At 39.8% G+C, this 26,295-nt stretch overlaps 1 protein-coding gene across 1 annotated transcript in view; it reads left to right on the forward strand.

Moving 5' to 3' along the window:
* The first annotated feature begins 2,546 nt into the window (after positions 1-2,546).
* The window catches only part of ATP10B (ATPase phospholipid transporting 10B (putative)), a 46,358-nt gene continuing 22,609 nt past the window's right edge, over positions 2,547-26,295 (forward strand). Inside the window, exons 1-6 of the mRNA XM_063168623.1 lie at positions 2,547-3,853; positions 14,144-14,348; positions 16,874-16,959; positions 19,544-19,650; positions 23,190-23,321; positions 25,707-25,834. Of these exons, the coding sequence (XP_063024693.1) occupies positions 3,351-3,853; positions 14,144-14,348; positions 16,874-16,959; positions 19,544-19,650; positions 23,190-23,321; positions 25,707-25,834 (1,161 nt within the window). The 5' untranslated portion in view covers positions 2,547-3,350. The remainder of the gene's footprint in view (positions 3,854-14,143; positions 14,349-16,873; positions 16,960-19,543; positions 19,651-23,189; positions 23,322-25,706; positions 25,835-26,295) is intronic.

The following is a 26,295-nucleotide window of genomic DNA, read 5'->3' on the forward strand; positions in this document are numbered from 1 at the left end:
AGGCTCTGTCAGAATCAACACCTCTGCTGCTTTCTGCCACACCAAAACTCTGCCTAAACACGCAGAGGATTGTGCTGCCTGACACTGGGAGACAGTGCAAGGACTGGAAACAAGCTCCTACAGTTTATTCTAGAAACAGGATACAGACCGCAAAGTACACGTGGGTCACTTTTTTGCCCCGAAATCTTCTGAGACAGTTCCACAGGTAAAAAAAACACATTCAATGTAAGCACACAGAGTTTGTGGTGATTGGAGTGGGGCTGGCCCAGCCCATCCCCATGGGCACAGCTGTGAGCAGCACTGACAGCAATGAGCCCTGGAGTGCCCAGGGGCACTGAGCACCCACCAAAGGGAGCAGAGGGCACACAGGGGCAGGGCAGCAACAGGAGCGGGTAAAAGGCTGGGCTGAAGAACAAGGAGGGCAGATCCTTGCAACCTTCTGGTGTGGTGTGATGGTGCTCTGTATGGGTTGAAGCTTTCTTAAATTGTATAATGATGCTTTGTGTGTCGTGGCTGTCTCAACTGCAATAATTCAATGATTCTTGAGATTCAAGAACTCTCTCTGAAACTGTGATATTTGACTGTGATGGACAAGGGCTACTTTTGTAATTGCAACTGTACTAAAATTTAGGCGATGATAATTTATAACAAAATGGCACACAGTTGACACTGAAATGGTGGATTAAAGCAAGCAAGGGAGTGATTAACCACTGCTGTGATCAGCTTTTTAATTGAATGCTGCAACAGTTCTCTTTGTAAAAAAAAATCAAGCTTTTATTTAAAAATCCTTCTGGTTTTGTGTTGTATAAACTTCTGGTTTTTAGAACACAAAATGAATTAACTGGATATGTTGAGACATCTCTGAAATTTTGTAGATTTCTGCAGCTCAATTTTGATATATTTTTAATGTTACAAAGTGAGAGTCTACCAATGTAGAAATAGTATATATATATGTGCAAGTGCAAGGTCAGGTTTCTTTCCAAGTGCTGGTTTAAAATTATGTTAAAGTCCCCCCCACCACCCCCAGCATAAAGAATCAAGTCAAAAAGGACTCGATTCCAGGGAACCATCATCACAATAAAGAGAAATGGAAGTTGTATATCCATCTCTACCTTTGAAATTTTAATTCTGAATACTAGATTGACCCATTCCTAATTCAACCTGCCATATGCAGAATCCTTCATGGATTCCTGATGGGTACATTTCTATAAATTCATTGGTTATTTTTTAAGGTTTGTTTGGCCTTTGTTTAATTTTGTACTTATTTTCAAGACTGAGAGGCCATTAAAGACCTTGGAGATCCCACAGACAAATATTGTTTCCAACATGTGAGAAAACTGGAGCTAGCTATAATAGTATGAAAATGTATGTCACAAGCTCTTCTGAAGAAAAAATTTGCATCTGGGTTAAGCAGCTGATTAATTTGTTCTGGAGAAAGGAAAAACAGGGTAGAAGAGTGAAATTATTAATGTTCCTTTGACACAGAAATGGGGTTGTTTATTAAGGAAAGGATACATTCTAATTTCTGACTACTTTTAATTTATTTTATACCTTTTCAGGCTGGGTAATCTTTACTTTTTCTTTCTGGTGGTTCTGAACTGGTTCCCACAAGTGGAAGTCTTCCACAGGGAGATTACCATGCTGCCTCTGCTCGTGGTGCTGCTTTTCAGCATGATTAAGGATGCTGTTCAAGACTACAGAAAATATCAGTATGATAAGACAATAAACTTCACTAAAACCAGGGTATATGACAAGTAAGTAAACTAAATCAATTATTTGTTTCCTTGCTTCTGTTGTGATAGAAACTGCTCATCTGATTTTACAGTAATTCCCTCACTGTCCTTTCAGAATACTCTAAGTTTGGAAGAACCATTACAAAATATTTTTTTTCTACTTTTAAAAATGCCTTATTTATTTTACTTAAATCATCTCAATATCAGTGAGGCTTTGTTTCATATCACAACAGTGTGTGCTGATACATACAGGTTTTCATTTCAAGTTTTCAGAGCAGCTCCTCAACACACACAAATTCCTCTCCTGATAGCAGCAGGATCTGCAGGATAAATGGAACTTACTCAAGTCTGGAACAGAAAACTGGGGTTGTACAGAAACTGGAACAAAGTCCTTCAGATGTCTCACTCTAAAGCCAGTAATACAGAAATTAATGATCAACTACATTCAAGGTGAATCATATAATAATAATCAAGAGATGAAAAAGCAGGAAGGAAAATCACATAATGATCAGGAGATGAAAAAGTTTTAGGACTTCCAGTAAGCAGAAAGATCAATACAAGCCAGCTTGGCTTTGGAGCTGGTGCAATACTGTGGGAAGCTGTTTGCTCAGGACTGACTCAGAAGGAAGAAATAATTTCACTGCAATTCTTGTTGCAACATTTCGATTTCATCAGAGTTTCTTGTCCAAGTACTAACTTGACACTGCTTACCTTGTCGCTACATCGTGAAGCAAACAGGAGTTTTCATTTAAAATGAGTTTAAATATTTGTGTGCTTTCCTTTTTTCACCTGCTCTTAAGCCCAGGCCACAGAGAAAAAAATTGCTATGGTTTGCATACATGCTATTAGCTCTTGTGGAAATTAGGCCTCATCTGTGCTGACATATTAACGTGTCAGAGGAAGAAGGATCCAAGGTGCCTAGGTGAGAGAGGAAGGTTTGGGGTCTGTTGGGGAGAAGGATCTGGCTGAGGGGCAATCCAGGTACATTGCACTTAGACCTGCTTCTGTCTGTGTCTGACTCCTCTGGCTACAAAATCAGAGTTTTACTTAGCTTGGGGGAATGGGGTTGGTTGTTTGTTTAATAATAATCGATCTTATGGTCATGAAAACAAACAATAGATAGAGGAAATCCAAGAGAAATGCTGTCTGTTCAGAGGCTGGTAGCAATCCTTTGTTGACATCTGGGACACGGAGCTCTGCCCATTACCTTTGAGCTTCCTGGCAACTCCCAGGGCTGTGAAGGGATCCTGGAGTGACCTGTGAACATCGTGTGTGTGTGTGTGTTCAGCTCTGCCACAGCTCTGTGTTAAAGCACAGACACTCACACGGGCAGAGGAGGGAAGTGGTCTGAGCAGGGCCCCCAGGCATCTGCTGGCAGGAAGAACAGAACATTCAGGATGCTTTTGGCAGGGCTGAGGTGCAGCTGCCCCAGCAGGATCTAGGAGCTGGTGCAGCTGAGTCAGGATGATCCCTGGCCCTGGCTACGTGGAGGAGGCAGCCCTGGGATTCAAGACAGCTCAACTCTTCTCTTCACCATCTCGGAGTTCATTTGGACTACTGAGCTCTTCTGGCTTCATTGGTTTTCAACTTGGAGCTACTTTTTGAAAGAAAAACAAGATGTCAAGGAAAAGTTTTCCAGGCTGCTTCTCTAGGATGACATGGAAAAAACATTTTTTCAAGGAAACCTGCTGCCAATGTGGTGCTTCAGACACTGAAATCCAAAATGAGGATCTGGAGAAGAGAGGAAAAGTAAGGAAAAGAAAGAAGAAAAATGAAAATAAACGTGTAATTGTCTCCAATTTGCCCTTTGGAAGCAAGAAGTGGAAGGAAAACCCAAACAGATACTATGACACCAATGAAATTAAGACCACAAAATATACCATCATAACTTTCCTCCCTAAAAATATCTATGAGCAGCTTCACCGCTTTGCCAATATTTACTTTTTGTTCATTGCACTGCTGAATTTTGTGCCGATGGTGAATGCTTTCCAACCAGAGGTGTCTATGATCCCCATTTGTTCTATAATGATCATCACAGCCATTAAAGATGCTTGGGAGGACTTCAGGAGGTATAAACTGGACAAAGAAATCAATCACATGGGATGCTCCATTTACAGCAGGTAAGTTTTGTACAGTTTTTATTACCAAAAACATTGGGTCAAGATCTTTGATCAATGGTGAGGCTTTTTGTTTAAAAAAATTTAAAAATAACTGCTGAAAAATCACAGTCATTAGATGAAATAGGGAAAAGTCATGGGCACTATATATCACCTGGTATTTGTTCTCATACAGGGAAAAATTTTTTTTTAAGTATTATTGTATTATTTAAGTTCTTTTGGTTTGTTTTTTTTTTAAGTATTATTTTACTGCGAAGTTAACTTTGAGTTTCATTGCATTGGTGTGTCTATCAGCCTCTTAGACATGCAGTGCACTGCAAGCAGGTGCTTAAAGAGCTACAGCAGCTGAATTTCTGAGACATTTTCAAGAGGGTTTAATTCTCCCAACCTAAGGTAGCACAGAACAAGATCTGTCATGGACTTGTTTTCATCCTTAGATGCCAAGAAATCACTTAAAAACCTGGCCCTTTGAACTGCATTTTATTTTATGCTTTACAGCTTTCAGTTATTTTTTCTTTCTGAGGAAGTATGTAAAATGGACCAGTAAAAACAGTCTAGGAATGAAAGATAGTAATTTATGCCTCTGTTTACTCACCTCTAAATGAATTAACTACATGTGTCTGTTGTCGCTTCTTCAAACTGCTTCATGACTTCTTGCTTTTAGGACATTCAGAAGATTGAAAATTATGTTTTATTGTATCAAAATTGTTCTCTCAGCAAAGTAGCAAATGACTTCTCCCTGATAAAATATCACATCTGGGAGTCAGAAGTGCAGAACTTTCCATCTCCATTAATGTGCCTGTCAGCCCCCAAAACAATCAACAGTGCTTTATGTAACATGTGCTTTCATGAGCAAGATCTTGCAGAACTGTGGTTTTTATCACATGGGGCTGTCATTTCTGTTTGCTTCTCCTGCATGTGTTTGGCAGATTTTTATTTTTGTGTCGTGCAGGTTAAACAGGAAAGCAATAGGTTTGCTTGTACAGGGGCTAAATTAGGCCCATATATAGATAATGATTTCTCATTTTAAAAAACTGACAACTTTTATAAAAAGCTGGCATTTCACAAGTTTCTAAATATTGAGGATTTAAGGCCTCATCTGTGGTGAAGAATGTCAATAATTGTAGCTGTTTGGGTAGGGTGGCAAACTGCCTCTTCTGTCTATATTTGAAATTTCAGTGTGGCTGAATGTTCTAGCTTTTCCAGTGTTGCGTTAGCCTATGAGGCAATGGATTATCTGTTAATATTGTTAAAACCAGCACGGGACAGGATAAGTGGGGCAGTAGGTGCTAAAGAATAAATCTGCAGAGGGATCTTATTTATTTCCTCTTTACACACAGAAACCATGTCAGTTTACATCTGAAATCCTTTTACCATGAGAACACGAGAAGTAGGGAATACAGTAGAACTTGTTTTGTATAAAGGAAAAATATCCACCATGGAATTACAACATATATTCCAATCCAGATTCAAGATTGCTATGCAGAAACATGAGACAGGCCTGCCTTAAAATTGGTTATTCCATCCCATAAAAATGATTTTGATCTATGAATCAGTCTTGTCTATGATCTTGTCTTTCACCAAAGTTTTATGGCCCAAAAAGGTGATGGAAGTGAAAGGAAAATGTGAAGGTTTTCAGAGTACAGCATTCATTCCCTCTGGAAACATTGTGGGTAATAACATTTGCCATCAGATCAGTCACTACAGCTTATTATATTATGAATAATTTCAATCAGGCTTCTCTGATGCTTTGGGAAGCTGATATTTCTTGTTCTTCTTGCTAGCTGCAAAGTCATGGAAGGGCATGATGTCTTCTAATTTTATTCCATATGAATCATGAAAATAAGTAATTGTTTTAACATAGGTGAAAGTCTTTTTGGGACACTGCAAATTTTGTCAATCTTGTGGCAGCAAAAAGTTATTTCAAATCAAACAACTGATCTCCCATCCTAGATGAAATATTAATTAGATTCTAAGAGATAATCTTGGAGTGTATGTTGTCTTTATTTCAGATTTTAATAAGGACTCTGGCACCTGTTCCAAAAGAAATACAAAGGCAAACCAAACTTTTCCAGGTACTGAATGTTCTCCAAAACTTTCTTGAAGAACAGGGGAAATGCAGTAAATTGCCTTCTTCCAACACAGAGCAAGGGAAATTAAAATTAAATGGGCTGGCCTGTAAACATATTTATTTTAATTTTCTTTTCACAGAGATCAGCTGAAATAGGAAATCTGGTCTGCTGGTCAAATGAAAGAAAAGACACTTCCAGTAGTGTATTTAAAGAATGTTTAATTGAAAAAATGAGAAACCATTAATAGGCATTAAAGTGTCCTGGAGAGATGCAATAACCCAGATGTGTGATTGAGGAGTTTGTACTTTTGGAACCCAAACTTTTGGGATCATACTCTGTAGACAATCTGCTGTGCTGTTGGAATGAATCACACACCAAAAGGAGAGAACAAAAAACTGAATTGCAGAGGGTACAGACCTTTCTCATGGTGTTCTTTAAAATACACTTTGTCTACTTTAACATTTTCCAAGCAAGGTAGATTTCCATTACTACAAAGCATCAAAGCATTTTCTATGATGCTATACTTTATTATGCCTCTTTAATTACATTTAAATTTCTCAAGTCACCTGATTTCATGGAACCCTATTTAGTTAGACTACATCCATAACAGTTAATTATAGTCTTCAAATATGTGTGATTTTTATCATATTCATTTTAGGGTGAGGGTCCATAGTGACACGGAGTCCCCAGGCAGGTGGAAGGAGAGCTGCTTTATTGCAAAAACCAGGCCTTTTTGAGCAGTTTGCCCATTATCAGTTACATACTTTGAAAGCATAACAAACATAATTCAACCAACCACCAAACACCACGATATGAACACACAATGGTTTATAACTTGTTTTCCTGCCCCTAATTCAGCTGAGTCTCTTTCCCGCAGTCCTCTTCTGCTTAGCTAAAGTAACTGAGCCATGGTTTTACAAGGGTAAGGCCCTTATTTTATAAGGCTGTACCTATATGCAACACCCAGAGACATTTCAGTTAAGACTGGCACAGATTGCTCTTTTCACCTTTCTAGTCAGTCAGTCCCTCCAAACCTCCCATAGTTATTTGTCTCTAAACTCTCTGGAGTTTGTCATTAACTTGCTAACAGGGGCCAGCACTGAATGTGGCACACAAACATGAAAGTGAATGTCAATGTCATTGCTGCCAAAGCTATTATATATATTCAATTTTCTTGAATTTCTATAATGTTTAAGGAACTAACTGAAATGTAATTACTATATAGCTTGGCTGTGATGTACCCCAAGGGTTATATCAAACTCTGTAAACACTCCATAGCATCCAGACAGGTTTTTGCATCAATTGCACATTTTTGGAAGATTAAACCTTTTTTTTCCTGTGTTTTAGTAGACATAAGGATACAAATGCAAAGGCTGTGCACAGTTCAGTATGGCACAGCAGCAGCCACAAAAACATTAACATTACTTAAGCTATTCATATTTCTTAATTGTAAGAACCTAAATTCGAGTATCTGAGACAGTGACTCAGAGAAACTTTGTTTATGTGCCTTGAATCATCCTGTGGCCCTTTTGGAGAAGCAGGTAAGCCAACAGGCATCCTAAATGAGGTAGCCTGATTACTCTTCCCATGGAAAGTTCCTCTGTAATACTTTCAGAGCCTGTCATTTTCAGATAGTTCCTACAAGCATCAATCTCCTCCTCTCTCAGTCCACTGATGCCTGTGGCACAAAAAGTTTGGGCTGGCCTTCACTCTGACTTTTTGTCTACTTAGTGCAAGGTTTTAGAACATGTAAAGATTTTTGCATCAGCACTAACTCTGGGTTAGCCCTGGAGCAGAGGTATAGAAAGAAGGAAAAAACAAAGTGCTCATTACTGTGGTGCCTGAAATGAAAACTGCCAGCAGCAGAAAAACTGAAAGTGGCTTAATCTGGACCCACTGTTTTGAAAGAGAATTAAAAGTTTTTCAGTCAACTGAAGTATTGTGATTGTGTGCTGCAGTTTTCTCTCTGGCAGCAATGGAGATTTGCTTGCCTGCAGGTGACCATGCACACTTTATGGGAAGCTGGGCAGCAAAGGCTGCCCTTCTGTTTGAACCTCCTTCACCTGCTCTGTGTAGCTGGATTTCTGAACAGAGGGCAGACTGTACCTCCTGTGGGTGCTCCTCCTGTCTGGGATAGTGCTGGGACTGGCCAGGGATGCAGTGACCAACAGAGGTGTGGGCATCTGGAAAAGAGCAGAGAAAAGGGATGGAGACATGCTGGAAAACAGGAATTGACCCACTGTCAGAATGCAGAGTTTAAAGGAAAACAACTTTTCTTTGGACTCAGAAATATCACATGCAATTCATTCAACCCAAGGTGAACCTGAAAGTTTGTAAAGTAGAAAGCAGGATGAGAGGAAAATCCCATTGTGACAAGAGCACAAGAGCTGAAAGATTTCTTGCCAACACTTAATTTAAAGTGTTGGTCAGCAGCCCTGAGTTTTCACTTGTTAAAGAGCCTTTCCTCTCTGCTTTGTTGTTTTTGCTTTCTGACAAAGCATAACTTTAAAGACTAGGAGCCTGCTGGAGGCTTTAGTGGCTTCATTTTATACACAAAAAAAGGGCTAAAGCCTGTGTCCCACTTGAAACCTCACCACTGGTAAAATTGCAGTCAGTTTTCTTGGGCATAGCAATATCAGGGCTTCAGTGTTACCTTTCCTGGACAGTGTATCTTATCAGCTGGAGGCTGAAGACCTCCTGAACAGGTGAATTCCTGTGACAGCTGCAAAGCAAGCACTTGGATTAGCTGCAAGTTAACACCCCCCTGCCTAATGTTAAACATGAGTGCTGCTCTCTGACAATGGGCATCCCCTGCTCTGCCATCCCTGTCATTTTTGTCTGCTCTTCATGTACTATGGAAATTTTGTCCCTGGTTTAGCTGTGGATACCTGAATTAGCAGCAAGTTTGACACAAACAGTGCCTTCTGCATCATTCTTCAGCCTTGTAGGGAGCTGAGAAAATGTCCTTACCCAGCACAACAATCAGGTGTGTTGTGTCACCATGACACTGCTTGAAACCAGTGCTACCAAAATCACGAAGAAATTAAAACACCTTGTGTGGGCTATGACAGTGCATTGTGAGGAATTGTGGACAAGCTGAACTGGCTAAATGCAAACCAGCTCCCAGCTGGTCCAGGCAGCAGCAGCTGAAGTGGAAGAGCAGTGAGCTGCAATTGCCAGTCAGGGTGTATTGCTACAGGAGGAGCCTCAGCCTCTGTGGGAGAAAATCCAGAAAATGCATTACTAAAGCTACCACTGCTTCGTGTATTGCTTGATCAGAGCTTTCTTCAAGATCTATTACCTGCCAAGACAATTAAAGCTGCTTCACAGAAAAGGTGCAATGGCTTAGCAGTGGAGCTAATGACTAAACATTAAGACCAAATAAATAAGAATCTCTGGCTTTGGCTCAGAGACCTGCAAAATCATGGCCTCGTGGCATTAAGATTCAACCTAACTGTCTGAACTTTTAAAATACCATTAAAACCTGGAGAGTGGAGTGTTTCTACCATGTGACCTCAAGAGTCACATGTTCATATAAAGATACGACTATCAAAAGAGCTGATGTGGGCTGTGCTTTCCAGAAACTTTACAAGTTAATGAGAGTCCATAGAAACTAATACTAATGATTAGGAGACATCAGTTGAGTCACCTTGAAATTATCTGTTCCTTCCAGCTGGTACTAGGAAGAATTGTAACAATAGTATTTTGTTCAAGGCAGTAAAAAAAAAATAGATTTTCCCAAATACAAAAATCTACAATTTACAAAATTAACCTATTAAAGTCTAAGTAACATGCTGTTTACATCTGTTCTATTTTATTTCTTCAAAGGTGAGTTAAAATAAAGCCAAAACCATTTATATGAACAAATAATACATTTACAAAGATCTGGTACTTACTTAAAGTTTCCATAAGCTTCAGTTGGTGATGGAATTTGAGCATAAGCTTGTACCATTGAGAAAATAAGTTACTTGTTATGATGCTATAGGCAGTTTAAGCACATGAGAAGATAGGATCTGTTATTAGCATTGAGAATTTGGAATGCCAGTATGATACAAGTGTATGTACTTTATTAGAAATGTACTTTATTAGAAATATTCCATTTCAGTTCTTTTTAAAAGGTGCTTTTGCTGTCTTAACATAGTGTTCAAATCCTGGGAGTTTGGTGCTGTGGGGAAAGGCTGGGGCTGGGTACAGGGCTGGGCAATGATAAATGGAATCATTGGCGCTGCTGGGGTGGTGTGCTGGAACAGAAATGGCATGGCATGGCATGGCATGGCATGGCATGGCATGGCATGGCATGGCATGGCATGGCATGGCATGACGGCAGGAGCAGTGACAAACCCACCTGGCACCTTCCCATGCCCAAGCAGCATCTGCAGCTCGGGAACATCATCAGCCAATTGTGCTGTACTCTGACCTATGAGCAGTTTCCAGAATCAGTTTCTGTCTGACCTAGTGCCTTCCTTGAGTCCTAAATCTGCTCCTTTGCTGTCAGTATTTTGTTTTGTGGCAGTAGCTCCTAATGGTGAGGTCATGGGCATGAAGGGATCTTTGAAAATATTTTTTGAGGGGTTTGCATATAAAAGATGATATAATTGTGCAAGATTTTTATTTGCAAAAATAGACTGTGAAGGGTAAGCAGCTGTGTGATTCAACCTGTTGCCATGTAGAAGCAGGATCCCAGGATATTGTTTTTTATAAAATAAGTGGTGCTTGAAGGAGGTCATTTTCAAATATAGCATTCTAGCAAATTTACATACAAAAAAATATAAATATGTACATTTCTCTATTGACAACACTGATATATTTTTCTATGTGCCGTGACCTGGTGACGATTTAGGGGGGATATAGTGCAGAGCAAGCCATATCTTTATTTTGAACTGCAAAGGATCCTGAGATGGAGCTTGCTGTAATTCTAGGGAATAAGGTTGCCTGGATTAATTGTCTGATAAAATGTTTCTAAATGACAGAGATTTCTTAAGATCTTTCTCTAAGACAATCTAGGAGACATCCATGCTGTGGAGTGCATGTGAAGAATTAGTTTTATTTAATCTTTTCTATATAGCAGAACAATAATTTTTATTTCCCTCCATTCACCATCCATTTTAATCCAGTTTTTCTTTGAAATTTATCTTTATTGAATCCAAGAAAGTGAAATCTAATTGTTGACACAAAGTCAATAATTTATTCAAGTTCCCCCTCAATCTCCAACTGCAGCAGGATTTTTTTATTATCATTTTTTCCCAGAAATTACCTCATAAAATCTGTTTAGTTCAGGCCTTCTGTTCAGATTTGATGAGTTCAATAACAGTTCTGGCAGGCATCATTTTGACTGTTCAAGGCCTCTTTTCACTGGCAGTATCCTCTGATGGGCATCATCATGATGTCTATGAGCAAGGGAACACTTTTTGGATGTGCTTTTGATAAATTGCCTGGTAAAAGAGAGCAGGGACTGAGGAACTTTTATCTTACCTCTTGTCTTCAGTGTGCCATGCCACAGCCCTGATACCACATGCTGTAAGAACCAAGGTCCAGATTCCCACCTACTGAAAATCCCCACAACTGGTGATTTTTATTTGATTGGTTCAATACATTTGCCCTTTTTGTGTGTTTCTCATCAGACCATCTTGGGTTTATTAAGCTCCTCTGTTTATTTAGCAACCCGAGCTTGTGCTGTTAACTTTCATCAGTGCACAGAAAATGGGCAGTGTTCCCAGTTACAGGGATTGCTGAAAGGAAACTGCTTCATCTGAAAAATCTTGTTAGACAACTAGGACAGTGCTGCCGTGGGGTGCACCAGTTTCATCATGAAGTGCTTTTCTTCCTTTCATCCACTGGCAATTCCCTACAAAGTTGTAGAAAAGCTTTGTACTATTTTCGGTATTTTTAATTATTAATCTTATCGTATAATCAACATTTTAATCGTGCAGGTTCAGATGAAGTTTTCTTCAGGAGCAGAAAATGTGTATTCTTTGGATACTCGTTGGGATAGAGTGACAGTTCCCCTGAATGCAGGTCTGGGATTCCAGCAATCCCTGAGCTGCAGTCCCTGTGCCTAGGAAGGCTTTTCCTCTGATCTGAGAGAGGTCATTTGGCTTTTCTGACTCACTGTCTCCTCTCTAATTAGTGACGGGGTAGAACCCTGAAGCTTTACATGTAATGTAGGTTTCACAGCAAGCTATTGAAAAAAAAATTGCAAATCCACGATTTCTGTGGATTATTTGGGTTAATCTGGTTTCTTTCAGCTGATGTGGAACACAGCCAGCTAGACAAGGCCCTTCTATAGCATTTTATGAGTGGATAAAATCAGCAATATGCTCTGTAAACTTCTGAATTGTGCAAGAGCTGACGTACAGAGAGGCAGGATTACCATGGAGAAGCCACAGTAAACATTATATGCAAACTATAAATGGCATTCAAATGTCTAGGATGGCAAGGCAAGACATCTGCTTCCTCTAAACTGATCTTGTACTCCTTCTTTCATGTTTTAAATAAACAAATTAAGAAGTCCTGTTCAGAAGTTGTTTGGCATGGAAAGGATTGGTACTACATAGTTGATTTGTTATATTAACTTAGTACCTGCTTTGTAGAGGATTAAATACTTAGTATACACTTGCTAAAATACTTTTCAAATAGAAATTTAATTTGAATTTTTAAAAATGCATAGCAGCACCTAATTAACTTACAAAAACCTCTGTTCTTTTATATGATCTTTTATGTCTGTTGTTGCACAAAAGAAAAAGGGCATGCAGGTAAGCAGAATCAGACAAAATGAGAACAATTAAAAATTCAAGAAAGAAAAATCAATGTAAGATGAAAAAATATTACTGCAATCCCATGGTTTAGTAAGTGCTTCAAAAGCAGCAGTAAAGAGATTTAAATACTCAGGTTGGGGGGGGTTCTGGTTTTTTAATGAAAATTCAGTACCACTGGGACAAGGATGGAATTTAACTTCTTGCATAAGCTGCACAGGCACCGGCCTGTTGTTGTTTTGTGGCTGAAGCCAAGGGAGAGGGTTTGCCTGGCAGTGCTGTGGCTGCCTCTGCACCCAGCCAGGAGAGTGGGTGAGCAGGGAGCAGCCCCGAGGCAGGGCTGGATGGGTGCTTTGAGCTGCAGCAAAACTCTTGATCTCTGCCATCACTGCTCCCCTCCTCGTGACACAAACACTGCCATGGAAGATAGTATTCTCCATCCAATAGATGGGGATGATTAAAAACTTAACCAAAAATGAGGCTCTGAGTCATTACAAAAAGCCTTTAATTGTCTGTCTGGTAAAGTATCATGAGCATTTTCCCTCTCACAGAGCAAGGCATAAGATGATTTGGTTATTCATCCTGGAAAAATAATTTCCTCTCAAGGAGTCAGAGGAGCCAAGTGATTGTTGCAATGCATTTTTCCCATTAGATAAATGTAAAGCTTATTGTGTTGTTTCTGGTCTGCTTAGATGGTTAAAAGCAGTTGAAGGATTACTTACTGAAAATGCAATGTCAAAAAATGCCTGCTATTTGCAGAACTTAGTGCATTGATGAAATAGTAATTTCTTTTCCTTGAACCCCATAGGCTCTTTTATTTTTTAAATTTTTTGTTAATTTATAAGCGTTGTGTTTCTTACTTTAACTTTTCCATTTAATTTGGGCTCTGGCTGTATTTTTTTTTCTTTTTTTTTTTTTTTTTGCTTAATACTAAGGGACCATTTATCATCTCTTCCAGCTTTTGAAGTTGTTTCTCTGCACTAAGCTAAAAACTTGTAACTACCTCTTGAGAGTTACAAACTGGAAAGACTTGAAGCAAGTGTGGCTGAGGTATCGGTTTGCTTCTTTTAGGAGCTATATGCTGGTGTTGGAAAGTGTCTAGGAAACAATCACAGCCAAAAACAATAATCTGAATTTCTTCAATAAGATACTCAAAAATACCTCTGTTAGTCTGAACTGCCTGCAATATTTTGTTGTGCAGATTATAGGACGAGTGCTAGAATGAAAGAGAGCTGCTGTAAATGTTTTATTCCAGGTAAAGATTTGGTTTGAATGTGACATACGGTGAAGTGGTGCTGTGGAAGTGTCTGAATCATTAATTTCTAGCTTCTGTGCTGCGTCCTTTAAGAAAAGGTCCTTTAAAATTGCTGTGCCCCCATGCCCTATTTTCTGGTTTTGAAGCCCCCCAACCCAGTAGACCTGCCTTCCCAATGCCCCTCATCACCCACGTTATTCTTTCAATGCCACAGGGAGCAACACGCTTACGTGGAGAAGTGCTGGAAGGATGTCAGAGTGGGGGACTTTGTGCAGCTGCAGTGCAATGAGATTGTCCCAGCAGACATCCTGCTGCTCCACTCCTCTGACCAGAACGGGATCTGCCACCTGGAGACCGCCAACCTGGACGGGGAGACCAACCTCAAGAAGCGCCGCGTGGTGATGGGCTTCAGCAGCCAGGTCAGTCTGGGCACGAGGCCACAAATGGGCTGTGCAGCCCACCAAATGGGCACATTTGTCTCCAGACACTGCACAGGGGGGTTTATTTCTGCGTGGCAGCTGGAAGAAAGCTCGTGGTCCCCTGCCAAAGCATCAGTGGGTTTCCTTAGGGACTCTGTGTCTCTGTTGCACCTGACACACCAAACTCACTGCAAAGGCAGGTGGAGGTGTGAGAGCTCAGCTGGAGGTGCTCTAAGGCACTCTGGGTTGGAAGTTTAATAGGATCTCAAGGTAAATTAATTTATTTTTAAAGTTAAATGTTTGACATCAGTTTGTGATTCAGTTTGAATTCTTAAAATCACTGTTTATGTTTCATAGGCAGTATCGTTTCCTTTTTACTTTTTCCCTTTCCTTTCCTTTCCTTTCGTTTCCTTTCCTTTCCTTTCCTTTCCTTTCGTTTCCTTTCCTTTCCTTTCCTTTCCTTTCCTTTCCTTTCCTTTCCTTTCCTTTCCTTTCCTTTCCTTTCCTTTCCTTTCCTTTCCTTTCCTTTCCTTTCCTTTCCTTTCCTTTCCTTTCCTTTCCTTTCCTTTCCTTTCCTTTCCTTTCCTTTCCTTTCCTTTCCTTTCCTTTCCTTTCCTTTCCTTTCCTTTCCTTTCCTTTCCTTTCCTTTCCTTTCCTTTCCTTTCCTTTCCTTTCCTTTCCTTTCGTGGCTCATGTTGGATAAACCTGAAGTAAACTAGAAGTAAAGATACTTAAAGTATCTTTAAACACAGAGCAGGGCAGTTTTTCAAATAACCCAGAACAAGTTTAAGGAGTGGTAGTACATGAGGACAAAGACTTTGTTCCATTGGAATCATTCCAGCAGACAGGAAATAACTCACAGATAATTCTAGGAATTACATTAATTTATTTAGCAATTAGTACCAGTGCCACCAGGGAGATCTTTTGGGGTTACTGGTGTGTGGGACACAGCTGCCAAGGAGCAACCAGACAATAAATAAAAGCACATTTCCATGGCCAGTTGAGATCAGGCGCTGTACTCGTGTTATTTGCTTGTTGTTCAAATGGAAATCACTTTTCAAAGACAATTAAGGGCTTTCCCATATTGTGGCATAGCACGGGCCTTTTCCAGTGCCTTCCAGTGATGATTAGGGAGAGGTTTTATTCCTGAGACACACTGGAAATTTAATATGTAAAGATTTAGCAGAAAAACAGTAATCTGGCTACTTAACATTTTTAAATGTTGTATTTTTGTCATGTAATGTTCTAATTTACATGTTAGATTTTCTACCTATGTTTCATTTTAGAGGAGAGCAGGCTGCTGCTCTACCATTACACAAAAGCAAAATTTTGCCTCAGTTGTTCATAATGTGTGGAAGGCTTCCATTATATCAGAAAATACCCCTGTGCTAAATTATGCCCCTGACTGCCTATTCATGGTGATTTTCTTTAGACTTTGAGTTGTTATTGAGATAAACTCTATGCCCAGGAATAGAGTCTGTACCTAAGAACTCCTGTTACAGTAACAGGGTGGAATACAATTCTGGCCGTGGTGGCAGCCAGTGCTCAGGAAGGTCAGAGCTGACAAAACTTCCTGAATCACCCTGCTCTCGTGCTGTGTTTGTGTAAACAGTGTGCTCATAAAAAACCCCAGTGGATGTGGTATCACACTGCAGGTTCTAGTGTGATAAAACCTTGTTCTTCCTTGTTCTTTGAGCTTTGCTTAGTCCTGTGATTTATGAACTGCCTAAAACCCCCTCAGATGCAATTGTGCCTATAAAGTGACTCTTTAAACAGGGAGGAAATAAATACATATTAGCCAGTTCTTCAGTTGGGTTAGAACTAACTGGGGTTAGTTCTTGAGTTTAGGATGCAAGAAAGGTGGAGAGAGAGATTTACAAGAGCATGGAGGGACAGGACAAGGGGGAGTGGCTTCAAACTGACAGACAGTAGGTTTAGATGAGATATTAGGAAGAAATTCTTACCTTTGAGGGGGTGCAGCCCTGGCACAGGTTGTCCAGAGAATTTTTGGGTGCCCCATCCCTGGAAGTTTCCAAGGCCAGGTTAAACTGGGCTCTGAATCAGCCTGGTCCAGTGGAAGGTGTCCCTGCCCTTGGTCCCTTGCTCAGAGCCCCATCCAGCCTGGCCTTGGACACCCCCAGGGATGGGGCACCCACAGCTCTGGGCACCCTGTGCCAGGGCCTCACCACCCCCACAGGGAGGAATTTCTTTCTAATATTTAATCTAAATCTACTATCTTTGTTATATTCACTTAAAATGAAGACAGGTGTTTCCACTAATTGGCATCTGTGATGTCTTGTTCGATACACAGCATTTTCTTCACTTAATTCAACCAGTTGTTATTCCAAGAGGAGGAAATGCTCAGCCCTTCTGAAGCTTTGGTTCAGGCTGAATGAGTTAAAATGTCTTTGTCTGTCCTGCTAGGGCAAGTGCTCCAGCCCTGGTGGTCTAAATTAAGCTTTTTTTGGTGTTTATAATTTAAAATACTCATTGGATCTGACACTCAAGTCTGTTTTCTCTTGTAGGATACTGTGTTTGAACCGGAATTTTTCCAAAACACCATCATCTGTGAAATGCCAAACAATGATCTCAATAAATTCAAAGGTTATATGTAAGTATTTGTTATCCATAAATACATTTTTGATCTGTACTTTCATAGTCCTCTTGGAGAAATTGGATGGAAGGAATGTATTTTGAGGAAATTGATGGTTGTCACTATTATCTATTCCCAGATTCAGAAGTCAATATAAAATGTAGACTTGGACTCTGTTTTGTGGTGAGGTAGAACCAAGGCTTGGCATTGCATTTACAGTTGTTTCCTACAAACTATTTTCCCAGAGATTCAGCTCTCTTCAAAACTTAGACATAAGCTCATGTACAATTGACCTGATGATTAGACTAAACTAGATTTTAGATAAATCCTTCCAATTGTTTAAGGTCTCCAGCTGCATGGCTCTAGTTTCTTCACCTTTACAGCCACAGGGAAAAGGTGTCCAAGATCTAATAATCCAGAGTTTCTTCTTATTAGAAAGGCAGAAAAATCAAACATGCAAGCAAAATGCTATTGAACTGATGCACTAGACTAGTATAAAAAAGTAGGGTAGCTTTCTTTTTTGTCTTGCTTCATTAAATAATTCTCGTACAGGCATAACAGCAAATTCAGCAAATTTAACCCCATTTATGAATTATAAGGCAAATTTCTGTGTTATGGCTCATGTCTTAAAATCCTCTTACCCTCCAACCCAGAGCAGCATATTCCCACACCACAGCAGAGATTGTCCAAGGTTCCTACTGCCCCCAGACCAAATGCATGCCCCATTGTTATGCAAATAATTGAACTGCAAGAATGTGCCACCATCCTCATCCATGCCCCAGCTTTGCTGAATTTACCAGTAGCTAAACTAGGAGTTAGTGGCTCTGGAAGAAGCAGTGAGTGTTGCACCTGGAGGAGCTGCAGATGTCTGGCTCTGTGACAGAGCAAACCAGGGATTATCTCCCATTAGCACTGACCATACCTAATCTGGTTTGAGGCTGTGCCCTGTAGGAATGGTGGGTTAACAGCAATGCCAATTCTCCTCTGCTGCAATTTCTTACAAGGGAAAAAGAGGTCGAGCTTGTATTGATTGCTGGCTGTGGCTGTTGGCTTCAGGGACCACTGGGTACAATCTAAATTGAAGCAATCCCTCCAATTAGCAAAGAGCACTGATATTAAAGAAATGTAGGAGATATGTCACAAGGAAACACAAATACACCCCCTTAGGACTCAGGACTGGCTTCAAAATATTCAACTCTCAACTGAAAGTTTGTAACAGAAATCTCTTTGGTGAATGCCTGTCATCTCACTTGCTTGATGGAACACGGAATTAGCTGCCTTTCTCTCCCCTCTTCAGGAACAGAAGAAAGTATTTGCAGGGAAAATTACTTGCTGAGAGTTAGTGAAGTTTCTGTCTTTGGTCTGCTGAGATTTGAGCTATTTTGTAAACACAAATTATTTGGAGCAGGCAACCTTCTTGTCCATGAACCGTTAATAAATTATTGAGGCTCTACTGCCTTGCTATAAAATAGCAGGAACACTCTCTGATAAAAAATGATAAGAAATAACTTGGTTATTTCATCCATCTGACATGTCCAATCACAGAAAATTCTGTTCAAGGGGATGCAAGAAGTCTTCTATTAAATGAGTTCCCCAAGGTTGAATTTAGATTCCAAGAAAAACAGATTTCTGGCATTATGTTTCTACAATTCCACCATCTGTAGGTTGTTGACACCTACACCTTTTCCCACGGCAAGTTTAAGTTGTGTAATCATGTGCAGCTGCACTTAGACATTGGACTTCACTCAGCTCTGATATAACCTAGCCTTGCCCTTCATTTGAGAGATGAGACTATTTGCTGGTAAATGAAACACAAAACACCAAATAGAAAGTAGAGAGATTATTATTCTAGGAAAAAAAAAATCTTTTCCCACCCTGACCTTTACACAACAGAACAAGACAAAGCATCTGAAATAGAAGCTTTCAGCTTTGGTAAAGATCTCAGGAGGAACCTACCAGTGTAAAATAAAAGCTGTGGGTAGGGGTGGGTGTGTGCCATTAATTTACAGAGGGAAACAACAAATTTCCTGCCTGATGGGCACTGACATTTTGGTTTTCACCAATTTGTGCTGCGAGCAGAAGGATCTGGTCAATGATGGGGCACCTCTGGCCAGGATGAAAATTCTTCTGTGCAGGATGAGAAGGAGGAAGAGCCCTCAGCCCAGAGGCTGCTTCAGTGGACTGAGATTCACAATGACTTTGATGGAGTCACAGAGGCACTTACAGGGTGTAGATGTATTCATCTGAACCTCTGCTCTTCTTTCTAAAATAAATTTGGCGGTGAGAAGTTGCAAAAGGACTCTTGTTTTCTTTCATAAGATATTGAATCTACCGGATAAGTTTCCAAGTGAAAGCCAAACTTGCTTTGTATTGGCATCATGACACAGTGGTCTTTAAAGGAAAGACTTGGACTTCTCTGTAACTTTTTGCTGGAAAAGTTTCCTTGAAACTGAGGGAAATAAAAGCAAAAAAGGGCCATGAATTTGAAATAAAAAATTACTTTATTTCAACCTGAAACAGACATGCACATGAATGAAAATTTTCTTTAACACTCCATTAGAACAAAACAATTAATTGCTCCATTTGATTATATTTCTTCTAGGGAGCAGCCAAACCATGAACAGGTGGGTCTCAACATTGAAAACCTCTTGCTTCGTGGATGTACAATCAGAAATACTGAGACTGCAGTAGGAATCGTTATATATGCAGGTAAGATGTACTTTTTATTTAGGTAAACTGAGAATTTCCCTGTAAATATCCTTAAAAAAATAACTATAGTCTAATATTGCAACATAATTTGACATTTTGTTTTAAAAACTGGTAGTGAACAGAAAAAGTATATAACCTTTTTTTTAAGTGAAGGTATTACTCATCCATCTCCAAATCCAGCAAGTCTTGCACTGGGTCTTTGGCAAGTGACAGTATCCTTGTGCATGTCAAATATCTTGTAAAAATATCCAGACAAGTAAAAAATTGCTCAGGTGTATTTAACCCTCAGCTCTTGCTACATTACTAATTCCATCTGTCATAAAATCTACACAGCTGCCCTAAGGGAGGTCTCACTGGCTCCTCAGGGTAGAAACTGGAGCAGCTAAAGAGATAATTAGAAAAAAAAAAAAAGTCATCTGCGAGTTTCATTCATCCATTCAATCTGTCCAGTGCCAGCAGGCAGTGAGGCAGCAGCTGGAGGTGGCAGAAAAGGCAGCAGCAGCAGCAGCTCAGGTTTGTGCTGACACAGACGGAGTGTGTCTGTGCAACCATGAACTTCATGCAGGAGACACATGGACAGAGAGAGACAGTGGTGGTGCCCAGATCAATGCAGCAGTGCCAGGTTCAGCAGTGGGTCACTTCATCTGCTCCTCAGCATCTTTTACCTTTGGAGTGCTACCATTGCTTTCACTCAGCGAGCATGATTTATCATTGACTTTGCCAGCTGTGTCCTCTTCTGCATCAGACAGAGTGTATCAGCTTCCCTCTTCTTTGCAGATTAAATACAAGTCAATTCAAACACAACAATTAATCCCATTAGCTATTATTATCTTTCCAGTAGAGTTATATTAACTGTTTTATGCCTAATCAGCAGCAAGGGGTTCAGGGCTGAGCCTCCTAAGAGAAAAGAGAAGTCACACCTTTAGAAGAGCTGAGATTCATCTCCATAGCCTGGCACAATTTTCCTGACAACAGACTGTCTATTTCACTGCTACACAAGTGGGCTCTGAATGTTTCCAAGGCAGCTTTGCCTTTGCAGGTCTCTCACTGTGTCTCTGTGAACTCCACATGCAAGGGTGGTGCCCACTGGGCAGAGGAGGAGAGACAGAGCCAAACTCTGTAATCCTTTCTTTTCCAAAGTAGCTACTGTATAAAAATCACAGTGGGTATAATTCCTGATATAATTGGAGTAATTTATCTTCCCTTCCCTGTTGCAGTTCCTCATTTTCTCCTGTTTAGCTCAGATTTCCCAGCATGTTCCCTTCACCACCAGCACAGATCCTAATGTGGATCTCCATTTATGATGCTTAAGCTGCCAGTAGAAAAGGTTGGAGTTTAAAAGTTTTTCCCAAGAATGGTGGTTTTCATATGAGTAGGTTTTCAAATCAATTTCCAACTGAGTTCTTACTGTTAATGTCAGCATAAAAGTTTTGGGGCTTTTTTCCTAAAATTAGACTGGCATCAGTCAGTATCAGCTTCATTTCTAGGGTTCTTTGACATTGATTATACTCTGGCTTTTAATCATGGTCTGTGACCTTTTCTGAACAATCAAGATCAGTCACATAATAGGATGGCACACTTTCCATTTTTATGACTCTATTACTCCTCAAACTTTCTTTCTAATGGGAGCCTTTGTGAGGAGTGCAGCCATCACTTAGTGCAATTGCTTGGTCTGTGCAGTTCCCATCTGACCCGAGGACAGTTCTACTTTTCATGGCTACCCAAATTGTTCTGCACAAAGCAATAGCATAAAACACAAAAACCTCATTACAGAGTGACAGCCAATGTCGTTTTTTCATTCTGATTGGGACAGCAGTAAGAATTATATGCTTTTCATATACTAAAGTACCAGAAAGAAGTTTTAGATGAGCCCATCAGCATCTAGAAATAGAGACAAGGTACCAATGGGGTGGTAGGTGAGGTGCTGGGCTTCACAGCATAGGAAAGGGTGAGGATTAGAGGAGAACAAGGCATTTTATTTCTCATATTTCTGATTTTCTGTTCCTTAGAAGGTGATAAATGTGTTAGAGAAATGTCCTTTTCCTGATGATCACCTGAAGTGGAAAGGAATGGTAGAACTGATATTTGGAAATAAGCTCATCCTAATTTCTTCCTGAAATAAGTTCATCAACATTTCTTTGAGGGTTTTCTTGGAGGGATTAGAGGGCTTTGGCCTGTTTTGATTTCAATACAAAGCATTCCATTATGCCTGACATATAAAAAAAGTGAGGAATAAGATTCACACAGCTGCTGGAGGAACAGAAATTCAAGCAGCAGTGCTGTCCCTTTCAGTGTAGCTCTGTGGTTAAGAGAATTTGCTCACCAAAGGGAAGGCTTAGAGTTTGTTCTGAGTTCTGCCTGTGTGGCAATGAACACAAATCTCCTGCCTGTTCACTGAATACCTGCCTAAGTGGAACAAGAGGGTTTGTGCTTATGTGTGAGTTGGAAGGACAGGAGCCCTGGTAGCATAAACTGGTCCCACTGACACAGCTCCAGGTTTTGTAAATAATTACATATTCATTGGAATACTAAGCCAGAATCCCCAGCTCTTGAGTGAATGTCCTGAACATAAGGCTGGAGACCAATTTTCTCTCTAGCTCTCTTCTTAATTAATAACCACTGATGTAAAGCTGGAATGAATACAGCAGGTGTGATTGAACTGCACCTAACTTCCAGTTCTTGGGTTAAATCACTTCCCTAGAGAAACCTAAAAGGCAGCTTGGAAAACAGTCCTTGTCACACACATCCTGCACATACAAATGAAAACTAAATACAAGCCTGCAGGGTCTGTGTTTTCAGGGAAAAGGACTGCAGAAATAAACATAAAAGATACAAATCAATATAACAACAGATGGTCTCCAGATATCCCAGTTATGGAGCCACAGTTTAGATAACTTTAATAGAATTGAAAAAGTAATTTCTGCTTCTTGACTTCTTGCAGCACTCCTTTTTTTTCATTATTATTATTATAGCAGCTCACTTATATCTCACTAAGTTTAAGGATTGGGGATTTATTTATTTCTCATATGACTGTTTTGTCAGCACTTTACAATCAAATAATGAAAAGCTAAATATTATTGCTTTTCACTGACTTGTTGAATTTTATTTAATATACAAAATGTATCTAGTGGTTTTTGAATTGTTGCTGAAAAATATTCAAATGTAGGTTTTAGGAATCTGTATAGCAGCTTAACAATTTGTTCATAAAATGCAAGAATATAATACTATTTTTAATTTTCTTGTTCTTGTGGATATTTGGCTTTTGATACTTTGTATAAACTTAATTATCCTACTTAATCTGATGTCATTGGGACAGAAAAATGTATATGATAGCTGAAACCTGTGATATAATAGAGGTTTTTGGTAAAGTTCAAGATTTAGACTGATGTAGTCAGTCAAATAGGAAGATGGACAAGAAAAGTTCTGAATGTCAACATTAGTCAGCCTGCTCTCAGCTGCGGGGAGAATACTTTTTTTAAGAACCAAACCAAAATACAAACTATTGCATAACCATGAAAATATTAATTTGTGTTTTGAAGGTCATGAGACGAAGGCCATGCTGAACAACAGCGGTGCTCGCTACAAGCGCAGCAGGATCGAGCAGAGGATGAACAGGGACATTTTCTCATGTGTGGGACTCCTGTTTGTGATGTGCCTTGTTGGAGCCATAGGTATGAAGCACTGACAAAAATCTATTTCCTAAATGGTGATTAAAATTGATGTTTTCATGAGTGAGATCTACAGCTGGATGCTCTTGGGGTCTTTAGGCTCCTTGGTCTTTCCAATGACTTAAAATGACAAATCTGAGCAATTCAGGTGAAGAAAACATGGCTATAAATGTTTCAGAAAGATTCATCCCCACCATGGTATCATACATGTAAAGCAGGAGAAAGCCATCCTGTAGGAATTGTAGGAATCATTGCAGGAATCAATATTTGTCAGCTGAGATCTTCCTTCCTTCCTGAGGGGGTGTTTGTTCCTTGTGCATAGCAGCAAAAGTAAAATTATTTTGCTTTACTTTCATTTCAGTAGTGTCTTACTCTAATATGTTTGGGAGTGGTATTAAACAGAGACACACAGTTTAGAACCCCTGAGCTGCTCATAACTAATTCATTCAGTTTACATCCTCCACGGCTTCCTTCCTTCTCAAAACCCCCTTTACATCAGGCTGTGAAATGGATTAATTGCTTGGAACAGCCCGCATTTTTCTGGGGTCCTTGCAGGTGAGCACATGTGAATTTATTAACTGGGGTTTGGTAACTGACTGGAGTTTACTGGACTGGTAATCTCACAAAGATCATCTTCACTGTGTGCAAGCACCTGCTTGCCTTCCAGCTCTGATGGCAATCTGTCCCAGGCAGGCCAGAATTAACAGGATCTCATCATTCAGAGCAAAGGACCAAATTTAAAGTGTACTGACTTTTGAATGGGGCAATGCTTTAAGGAGATAGCAGGGGCTCCCATGAGCCCCTTTTTCTTATAATGGATTTTGTTTCAGTGCCAATTTACTCAGCGCTACTGCTCTGATTAAGCAACTGCCAAATCAAGTTTTCCTAGAGGAAATGTGATGTGGCACCAGTCACTCATCAGGTGTGATGCCATGGGAAGTAAGGGCCATCCAAAACAGATGAACACCTGAACTGGCTTGATCACTTCTTTAGTATTGCTGCTTCATGTTGCAGTGGGACTTTTGGTACCAAAATGGGATTTCAGTTTCACAACTGAGCTCTGTGTGTGGGAGAGATTTTATTTTCCTTGTTCCCTGGCTGCTGTCATGTGAATTTAGAGACTTGCCTTGTCTTGTCCGGTGTGTAGGGGCTCTTGAGTAATAAAGTCCTTCAATTTAAGGTTAAAAGAAGTCTCAGATGAGAAAAATCAGCATTTGAAAAATAATTTATCTAGTCAGGTTAAAAAAAATATTCATCATCTAAGTTAAACATATAAAAGTATAAAAAATCCATTACCTTTCAGCCATCCAAAATCCAGAGTCTCTGCCGTGAGTTGTTGCATTGCAGCCTTGTCTGAATGTAGGGTTCTAGGAAAAAGTATCACTGGTGGATCAGTTATCAGGACTGTTCTTGCATACAGTAAATTGTATAAATTGGGGTAAGAAGTAGCCTGTAGAGCAGAATTCTCCTTGTTCAGATGTGACTGTGGTCTGAAGCAGCCAAAGAGCATTGCTGAAACAATTTGAATATTTTTGGCAGCATTTCAGTAGGCAGATGCTGCAAAACAACTGTTTGGTTAACTGCTGTTAATGGAAGTTTTATTTGAGCTGGACTGATAGAGGTTTTTGGCATCTGGACAAATTATGCAATGAGGGAAGACAAGATGTTTGCCTTAGCTCTGTGGGAAGCTTCAGACGCTGTAAATTTAGTAACTCCTTGACAAAAGTTTATTTGATATGGAAAGTGGTAAAACAGTTGTCATGGGATGTTGTTAAGTCCTGGAACAGAGGCTTTGTTGTAGCAGTGCAATGATATCTACTACTGGTATTTAAAACATGGAGGAAGAAGCAGTTTGAGATATGATTTAAATGAAGGAATGTAAAGATGAGTTGCCCAGACTGAATTTAGGGGATTTGTCAACTCTTAGCAAAGACGGATTGAAATCAAGAATGGTCAGGGAGAATAAGAAATATTTTAGTTTTTCTGTATACAAAGGTTCTAAGGTTTACTTCTATAAGAGGAAAGAGTCTTCAGCTCTGAGGATTTTCATGGATAGGTGATAGAGATGGAGTCTTCCAGCAGGGAAACACAGGGTGAGAAAAGATCTGTGCAGAGCTAAGAGCCATGGGAAACACCTGACGAAGCAGAGGTGAATGAAAATATCCCTGAATACTCATTTGTCACTTATTTGTCAACAAATCAATTGTGTAGATGCGCTACAGAGCTCTGCAGGTGCTCTGCATTCTCCAAAAGTTTTGCAGCATTGCTCGGGGAGCACAGTTTTGGAAATGCTGTCTCTGTTTTGTTAGAGCAGTCCATATCTGCACATTTCAGCAGCTTTGTCCCTCACTCCACTGCTCATTTCAGTCTTGTGTCTCATTCCCACAGGGCATGGCATCTGGACAGGAAAATTTTGGGAGCATCCACCTTATGATGTCCCAGACTGGAACGGCAATTTTGTGCCTCCAGTTCTTGCTGGTTTCTACATGTTCCTGGCAATGATAATCCTGTTGCAGGTAAAAGACAAAAACCTCTCTGTTACCTCCAAGGAAGAAGCTACTCAAAATTGAGTATAATCACTAATGAACAATTAATATCAATTAATAGCTGTGCAGTGCCTTCTTAATCCTATTTGAAAATATTGCTAGGAGTGTTTCAAATCAGCCAAGTGTGAAATAATGTTTCTTTTTTTCTTTTTTTTCCAACTTCATTTTTTTTCTTGCTATTGAAACGCCACAAGGATATAGATAGGAAGTACATGTATAATATCTTTAATTCAGAATATCTAGCAGATGCAAAAAAGATCTATACATTCAAATTCCAGCTTTTTTTTTTTTTCTGCCTATATCCAGAATTCCAAAATAAGAAGGCCACTTAGCAGCTCAGAAAAACAGTGAAATAAAAATTGCCAATTTACCAGTGGGGAATAATAACTAGGTATGGTTCATCTGGTCTAGGAAAGAAGCTAAATTAGAAG

The sequence above is a fragment of the Melospiza melodia genome, chromosome 14, assembly GCF_035770615.1.
Source record: "Melospiza melodia melodia isolate bMelMel2 chromosome 14, bMelMel2.pri, whole genome shotgun sequence".
Lineage (NCBI taxonomy): Eukaryota > Metazoa > Chordata > Aves > Passeriformes > Passerellidae > Melospiza > Melospiza melodia.